This window comes from Lactuca virosa, chromosome 1, assembly GCF_052849685.1.
Source record: "Lactuca virosa cultivar CGN04683 chromosome 1, Lactuca_virosa_CGN04683_v6, whole genome shotgun sequence".
NCBI classification, from domain to species: Eukaryota; Viridiplantae; Streptophyta; class Magnoliopsida; order Asterales; family Asteraceae; genus Lactuca; species Lactuca virosa.
Window position 1 is genome coordinate 72,952,630 of NC_136426.1, and position 8,911 is coordinate 72,961,540.

Genomic DNA, 8,911 nt, shown 5'->3' on the forward strand with positions numbered 1-8,911 from the left:
TAGTGATCAAGTGGTTAAATTAATAAATTCCCTAGTTTAATTATTCGGGTTAAATAAGACTTGTAATTAGCTAATTAAATTGTTGATTCAATTAACCTCTTGTTGATGGTGTATCACACAAACTCACACATTAATTTACCCATTCTCTAGTTAATCCTAGTTTCATATTCACTAATCCTAGGCATATAGCAATGTGTTCACATAAATCATATGAGATAAGCAATTAAGATATGTTCATGCAGCTTAATTACTTAGCAATTAACATAAAATAGTTATGGTTAATGCATAAGGGTCTTTAACAAGCTTAATTTAACAAGATTCACCACATAACAATTAATCAAAAGAGTAAATTAATCCATAGGAGCAAACTTGTCTTCCCTAAATAGAAACTAACGAAATTAGTTCATAATTGAAGTAGCTAAAAACCTAAAAATGAATTTAACCAAGCCAAACATAATTCTTTTCAAAGGTAAAGTGGAAAATTAAACCTAAGTTGCCTTAATCTTCTTAGAATTGAGGATTAGGGTTCTTCTCACATTCTTCAGATCTCCAACACTTTCCTTAGTCGCCAAGTAACCTTCCCAAAAGCCAAAGAGAGTCTCAATTCGGGTTTGTTGCTTCTATTTATAGATTTCTCAAAACAGGGTCTACTCGTCGAGTAGACAACTGACTCGCGGAGTCCCCTTGCTAAAATCCGTGTACGGTAAGGATTTTTCATATTGCTTCGCGAACCTTCGCGGGTACTCGTCGAGTAGACACTCCTGCTCGTCGAGTAGCTCCAGAATTTGACTCCTTTCTTCATTCCTTATCTCCCGAGCTTCCGATCGCTTCTCCTGCTTCCTTTCTGCTTCCGAGCGTATCTTTTTGACTGAAAATATAATTCAAACACTATTAAGTACCTTTTGTCCATAATGTGCAAATAATTAGTGAATAAATAAGGAAAATCTACACTAAATATATAGCTAAATATGCACATATCAGTTGGAATAAGTACACAAGTACATGTTTTTGATACACCTTGGAGTCACCAAGATGTATCCGTATTTGAGACTTAGTTACTAGTGTCCGCGCATGAAGAGAGAGATATCCTGGTATGTTGAGAGGTGTTTGACATGTCAGATGGTTAAGGCCGAGCACAAAAGACTGCATGGCAAGCTACAACCATTGGAGGTTCCCATGTGGAAATGGGAACATATTGCTATGGATTTCATCACCAAGTTACCTCGGACGACGAATGGATTCGATGCGATATGGGTTATAGTGGACTATCTGACCAAGAACGCCCACTTTCTAGCCATTCGAGAGAGCTCTTCGGCAAGAAATTGGCCAATGTATATGTGTGACAGATTGTTGCTCGACATGGTATTCCAGTCTCCATTATATCAGATCGAGATGTTCGGTTCACATCTCGTTTTTTGCAGAAGTTCCACGAGAAACTGGGTACAAGGTTGCATCTTAGCACTGCTTATCATCCGTAGACCGACGGTCAGAGTGAGCGGACCATTCAGACACTTGAGGACATGTTGAGAGCTTGTGTCATAGATTTCGGTGGGAGTTGGGATTCCTACCTTCCCTTAGCTGAGTTTTCGTACAACAACAACTATCACTCCAGTATCGGTGCGCCGCCTTTCGAGCTCCTCTATGGGAGGAAGTGTCGTAATTGGTCATAGAGTCATGGGAAGGATTGAGGTGGTCCTTCAAATGACAGAGCTTATTCAACAGATTAGGCAGAGGCTACAGACAGCTCAGAGACAGAAGAAGAGTTACACCGACAAGCATCGATTTGAGTTGGAGTTCCAGGTTGGCGACATGGTTTTGTTGAAGGTATCACCCTGGAAGGATGTAATACGCTTCAGGAAGAGGGGCACGTTGGGGACCCGGTATATTGGGCCATTTTGGGTGATTGACAGGGTTGGAAAGGTAGCTTACATGCTGGATTTTCTTGAGGAGCTCAGTCAAATTCACAACACCTTCCATCTTTCTCAGCTTCAAAAGTGTGTGGCTGATGATTCATCCGTTGTTCCCTTGGAGGATATACAGGTTGATGATCGTCTGAATTATGTGAAGAGACCAGTGGCAATTTTGGACCGGAAGGAGAAGGCCTTGTGCAACAAGGTAATGTCTTTGGTCAAGGTTCAGTGGCATCATCGAAAGGATTCTCAATGGACGTGGGAACCCGAGTCAGAGATGCGGGAGCATTACCCGGAGTTGTTCACAGTAGCAAACTTTGAGGACGAAGTCTAATTTAAGTGGGGGAGAATTGTAACATCTTGATATTGAGGTATTTCATTTTTAACCCTAAGTATGAGAATTAATTGCATTTTGGGCCCTTAGTGGCATTTTCGAAAATTTTGGAAGTGGGGTGCGTACGGTGGGCGTACATTTGGTATGCTAGGCATACGTGGCCATTGTGCAAACCTTAATTTTCAGGGTTTGGACCCTGTTTAAACATCCTTAATCCCCAAGTCTTCTTCCTTTCATCAGCCTCCAGTCCCATTTCAACCCCCCTTGCAAACCCTAATCCATTTGAGAGCATTGGTGAGCCTTTGAGTGTGTTTTGGTGATTTTGAAGGATGGAGAAAGAAGAGAAGGTCATCTTGGAGAAGTGGAATTGTTTGGATCCAGAATAACAACGTCATTTGACACCATTTGTAGGTAAAAAGCCCTGAACTTGATTAAGCATTGATTAGATCTTGTTTATCCATGAAATTGTGTTCTTTTGGTCCCATAAGCTCGGTATTATGAGTATGGATTATTCTTGTCCATATAAGTTGTCCTTTTAGACATTTTGGAGCATCTAGAAGCAAAAAATGTAATCTTGATTGTTAGTTTCCTTCCATGCATGAGTTACAAGGTCTTAATGGGTTAAGTAGTTAGGGTTTTTGTTAATGGGGACCTGTTGGCCATGCAAGACCATAAATTTGGAAACTTTATGGTTAAGGACGTTAGTTTAAGACTAGATCTGGATTATGAGCAAAAGAGCTTAAGGATTAAGTTGTTAACGAGAAGGAAGGACTCAGCCGCGTACGTTGGGCATAACCCAGGTACGTTGGACGTACTGAGTCAACTCATCGTGCCTTGGTCAAGCCTCTTGTACGCCATGCGTACCAGCTGGGTATGCTGGGCGTACTCAACTCTGTTGACCAAGTTTGACTTTTTGACTTTGACTTTGACAAGGATTTGACAAAGTTTGACCTAAGGTTATTTTGGGTATTTTGAGTTGTATTTGAGATTGGTCGCTATTTGATGAATAGGTAACGGGTAGAGCTGATATTCGAAGCAGATACCTATTCAATTATTTGTTCAAACTGAGAGGCGAGTTTTCCTCACTGTACTTGTGGGTCGAAGACACCAATGCCGACCCACTAGGTTATGTATCTTGGTATATAGGATGATGTCATGCTAGTTATATGATAGATTAGTAGATCTATATGATTACATGTATTTGTTGGATATGTGATTATGTTTATCTGTTGTATATGTCGACATATTATGGATGGGTTGAGGCGGTCCTGCTTTGTGCTGAAGACCAAGATACTCGAGGTTGTCTTGATAGGTTGTAGGCCCTACGAGGCAGTCCAATCAGGTCGAAGGCCCAAAGAGCGGTCCAGATTGGCTGTAGGCCCTGGAAAGCGGTCCAGTCAGGCTGAAGGCTCATATTTTCATGTTGTTATTTGTTATGTTGTGTGGTGGTACTTTGGGGGAACTCACTAAGCTTTGGCTTATAGCTTCACTTTATTGTTTTTTGTACTTCATAGGATCATAGGAAAGCGAGGGCGTGATCGTGCACATCTTCCTTTTTTTTATGATATTGGATCTTGGGATACTCTGATTATGATTATATTTTTGAAACAATGGTTTTGTAAACACTTTATGGCTAATGGGTTGTTTTTGAAAAATTTAATTTTCTATGATTTTTGGGATGTAACAGTTGTAGCTAGCAACCACAGGTAGGAGTGTCAATCTCGTATAGATCTATACATATCTCTCCCGATCACTTAAGATTTAACGATTATAGGCAGGGAGCTAACTGAAAATCTATCAGAGTGTTGATGAATCGTGTCTCATCTAACTCTTGTTGTGGAGGCCTCCCCTGGTCGGTCGTGTTGTTATTCACGTTGTATTTATACGGGTTTACTTATTATATATATATATATATATATATATATATATATATATATATATATATATATATATATATATATATATATATATATATATATATATATATATATTATTTATCTGATATGTATATATAATTAGTGTGTTTTGCGTAGCTGAGTATTTGGGCAGAGTAACACTAGGTACTAAGCTTATCCAAAGGGTGGCTATAATAACGAGTTTCAACATTTCCTGGCAACTGGCCAACTTGACAACTAAGTATGATCTTATCTATCATAGTGGTTTAGCAGAACGACTAGGCATAATATTAGCTAAAGAGCTTGGGCAGAGTATTTGTCGGGCATAATATCATCCTAATGTTATGAGCAGAATCATCTAACTACAATTAGTAATAACTATGTAAAGTTGCATTTTAAACATGTATTCCCCACCCCTGTATTTCATGAAACCATTGATGTAGGATAGAAAAACCACAAGTCCGACACTAGACAGGCGCTCAGGAGTCATCGACATGAATTTTAAGAGGGAGAGAGAGATGTGTGTTGAGGTGTGAGGCGAGATCAGCTGAGACTTGCTATTTATAGGAGTTTCGGGCTGCATGTTGCGTAATATGCGTGTGAACCGTACGATGCTACCATGTGTCGTCCTCTCGGTGTGCCATGTCAGTCCATATCTAGACATATCAAGTGTCAGGTGCACGCGGTGTACTGTGCGTGTGTGCGCACGACGATAATATTAAACTTTGAAATTCCTTAACTCTCACATACGAACTCCGTTTTCTATGACTTTTATATATCCTTGTAGATCTCATCATTCTCTACAACTTTCCTTTTGGCCGTTTTTGCTGGTTTTGACTTTCGTTTTTCAGCTAGTTTTTATTACTTTTATGATTTTATAAAAATCTTATATTCCTCATATGATTTCCGTTTTAGGCGTTCTTTGTTCCATAATTCCTACTTTAAGTAGTACTACGATTGCCTAATTGTCGACTTTTCCCTAAAGTCGACCAATCACCTTGTAGTTTTCGTCGTTGTAACTTTTTAAGTACGACATACATTTATTTACTATAAATGTCATATCTCGCCCATACTGTGTCAGATTCTTGCGAAATTTATATTTCTTGAATCGCGGTAGCGTGTAGAATCTAAGTATGTTAACTTGATTGCAAAGTGACGTGACTTTTTGCACACTTATTTTTGAGCCTATGGTTTGACGTCAATGGGGATGGTAGTTGAAATTTTAGGCGTTTACAAGATTGTATGATCGTGTTTTAATGTTGGCTATTGACGGCAACGATGACATATTTCTTGGGTTGTCACAGAGGGGACACCTTACTACTAGTAAACAGGAGTTCTTGGCTTTGATCATTCCACCATAAATGAATTGGCTACCATGCAAGCCGACCTAGAACAATGAATTTGTATGAATCAGTAAACAATTCTAACCCAAAAAAGTGAGAATTAAATTACTTCATTGGTATGGTCAAGAAATTATGAAAACAAGGTTATAGAAATGGATCAAACCCTAACCGAAGTGCCTTGTGGATTTCAAAGCAGATCTGATCGTTTCCATTACAGTTTTTGACTTTTTCTGTTATGATTTTGGATTCCCAAACTGCTGGATAACGCCCCATATTTCTCTAAAAACCTACAAATCTCTCGACTCTTGTTCTAAATAAAATGACAAACCAGAAAACATAAATTTCTTCATATGACTACTTCGAGCAAAAATCAATATAATAAAGAAATGATAGAGATGAAGAGAAACTTACAACGACAGGAAGGAGGGCAGTCGATCTAGGACTAAGCAAGGTGGAAGAGGGCCGGACGAAGTGAGACGACTAGGGCAAAGTGATGGAGCGGTAGAGCAAGGCGAGCGATGCGATCTAGGTCGGAACGGTTGAGCGGCAGAGCAGGGCGGAGTGGATCATGTATAGAGGGAACCATGAATAGGATTGTTCACTGTTTGGATAAAACTGAATTGTCAAATTAGACAATTTTGATTGAACTATTTGGTTTGGATATTCGGATGTTCAGATTGTTTTTCAACAAAACTGATTATTATTTTGGATTTCGGATTGGTTTTGGTTTATAAAATAAGAACTAAAAAAAATACAAAAACCGAATAAAAATTTATTATTTATTTAATATTATAAATATTTATTAAGTTTGTCATTTATTTTTTTAAATAGGTTCAAAAAATGATGCCTAATAAAAAATATTAATATGGATTTTTTCTCAATAGTTTTTTATCTACAATATATTAAACTATAATATTACTTATTAGTAGTTGTTTATAAATTTTAAATAGTAACTAAATAATTTGTTTTTGTTTTTTCTGTAAAATTAGGTAATATTATAATTATGTCGTTTTAAAATGACTCGTTTTTGTAAACCGAATTATAAAACCGATCCAACCGAATTGTAATTGGATCTGATCGGATCGGGTTTAATTTAGTTTGGATTTTTGGATGCATGTTTTGAAAACCGAAATCAATTTGGATTCACTTAATTGGATCAGATCGAACCGATCCATCCAAATAAACACCCCAACCATGAAAAAGTCTCGTTCTATCTTCTGAATCAATGAATTTCAATTTCTGAAGCAGGATTTGATGATACACTTTTTCGTTTTTTCACTAGGTAGGACAGAGAGGCGGTCCTCAAATGTTATTCAAGTTTTATATTTTGGGGTTTTTAAATATTTAAATGAATTTTTTTTCTACTGATAAAAAAATTAAAGGTTTAGTGGCATTTGAATGTATTATGCCACTAATAAATAAAGAAGTTAGTGTTATAAGATATAAAGTCTCATTATATCTATTAATCTATTAAGGAAGTGTTTGGTGAAAAAAACTTATGGCTTATTATCTTAATAACTTATTAACTTATAAACTACTTAATAACTTATTAACTTATAAACTAATAAGTAAGAGGTTACAACAATTTGTTACCATTATAATATTTTTATCCAAATATTTTTTTAATTTATATCGGTGTATTATAAAAAAGTTATGAATGCATGCTGGCAATATTGAATGGATGACAGATAAGCCATCTTCAATTCTCTTAAGTTCTTTGCTCTTCCTAACCTTATTCTATTTTAAAATTCAGATTTTGAATAATAGAATAGTGTTTCTAAACTAAGCTACCATAACAATTGCTCCCTCCAAAGAATGATCCTCTCAGATATATACAACAATTTTAGAGCCACCACACATCACGTATACATACATACACTTATACTGATTGTTATATGAAGATTTCAGTAAGCAGAAAAAGAGAAAGCATAAACAATCAGATAAAGATTTTCTTCAATCTCAATGTTCACTTCAAACACAAATAGAAATTTTAAATTAAAATACAAGAAAGTGCAAAACGAACGCACCGTATTAAATACGATTTAAAAATGAAGGAAATAAAAAACGTTTTCCCCTTGATGCTAAGCTGACAAATCAGGTAAAACACAGGCATGGCTTCCATTGTGCTCCTTTCCACATCCATAGCAAAAATGATACCCACACCTGTGCATATTAAGACCAGTTAGTTCGTTAAACCTTATGCAAAACCACAACATAAAAAGCCATGAAAGTTACCTGCAAGATATGTGCTGACAACCCTCGTTTTTTTCGACATAAAAGTTACAGCTTGGGCACCTTCTCCACTTTTTGTTCTTGGCGAGCTCCATTAACATTAAATCTTCTGGATTTCTTTCATATTCCTTTAAGCTCTTATACTCACTGCAGTCCATCCCGGGATGCGATGCCACCTTACACTGCGCACAGAACAATCTGTTGCAGTTTGGGCATTCCGATGATGTCACAGCTTCTCCGCCATCATCCACCAACATGGCCGAACAATCTTTAAACGGGCAGTAGAATTTCTGAGAACCTAGGATCAACGACTCGCACAAAGCGTCTTCCCATCTTTCAAGCACTTCTTTTGGGACAATGGGTCGACAAATTTCTGGTCCTATTAGCCCTTTGCATTTGGGTTCTGGACACTTCACCAAAACAATGTTCTCTTTGATTTTCGCAGATACGTGTCCACGTATGCAATCTGAACAGAACAGATGACCGCAGACTGTTGCGTTTGTAAACATTTCAGATGAACTTTTGGAGTCCATGCAAATACCGCAGAAGCTCTCTGATGATTGCGCTGCTTCAGATGGTAGAAGTGCCTGCTTCCTCTTCAATACAGGTCGAGGTGTAGAAGTGGAAGGGAATGATGATGACGATGGACTTGTTAGAGATGCTGAAGATACAAGAGCCTCTTGAAGTTGAAGTTCCTCGGCGTATTTCTCATCGGAAATGGGAAAGATTTCATCGTTGTCGTGGAGAGCTGAGAAGTAGAAATCATCTACAGTGTTGTAAATATCTGAATTTGAACTGGTAGCCATATTCTTAAGACTGATGAGCCTCTGTATGTGCTGTATAACTTATATTAACATCATATTAAATGCAAATTACATGCGTAATAATACCAATCGACGTTATGGAACATGAAGGGTTTGCTGTTTGGGGATATTGTTTTACTAGAAGGTTTCCTCGCTTATAAAAATTCCAAGATTTCACATTATGCAATCAATTCCAGGGCTTTCACTATTCGGATAAAACCGAATTGTCCAATTGGACAATTTGGATTTGACTATTTGGTTCGGATTTTTGGATTTTTGGATGAGTTTCCAGTAAAACCGAATTATTATTTTGGATTTCGGATTGGTTACGGTTTATAAAATTAAAACTGAATAGTTCAAAAAAACCGAATAAAGGTTTATTATTTATTTATTT

The 8,911-nt window shown here is 37.2% G+C and overlaps 1 protein-coding gene across 1 annotated transcript; it reads right to left on the reverse strand.

Annotated features, from left to right (window-relative positions):
• Positions 1 to 7,386: 7,386 nt before the first annotated feature.
• LOC145115076 (E3 ubiquitin-protein ligase RSL1-like) lies at positions 7,387 to 8,520 on the reverse strand. The gene is made up of 3 exons (XM_079051243.1): positions 7,718 to 8,520; positions 7,590 to 7,645; positions 7,387 to 7,451 (listed from the first exon to the last, which is right to left on the reverse strand). Exons 1-3 carry the CDS (start codon positions 8,518 to 8,520, stop codon positions 7,387 to 7,389), a joined length of 924 nt encoding a protein of 307 aa, XP_078907369.1.
• Between the last annotated feature and the right edge of the window lie 391 nt (positions 8,521 to 8,911).

Bases quoted from the DNA above. Each gene is read 5' to 3' on its own strand.
- LOC145115076 (XM_079051243.1), bottom strand. From the start codon at position 8,520: ATGGCTACCAGTTCAAATTCAGATATTTACAACACTGTAGATGATTTC. The intron at 7,646-7,717 runs GTAACTTTCATG...TAATATGCACAG, and splicing joins TGTCAGCACATATCTTGCAG to GTGTGGGTATCATTTTTGCT. The intron at 7,452-7,589 runs GTGTTTTACCTG...TTGTGTTTGAAG, and splicing joins GCACAATGGAAGCCATGCCT to TGAACATTGAGATTGAAGAA.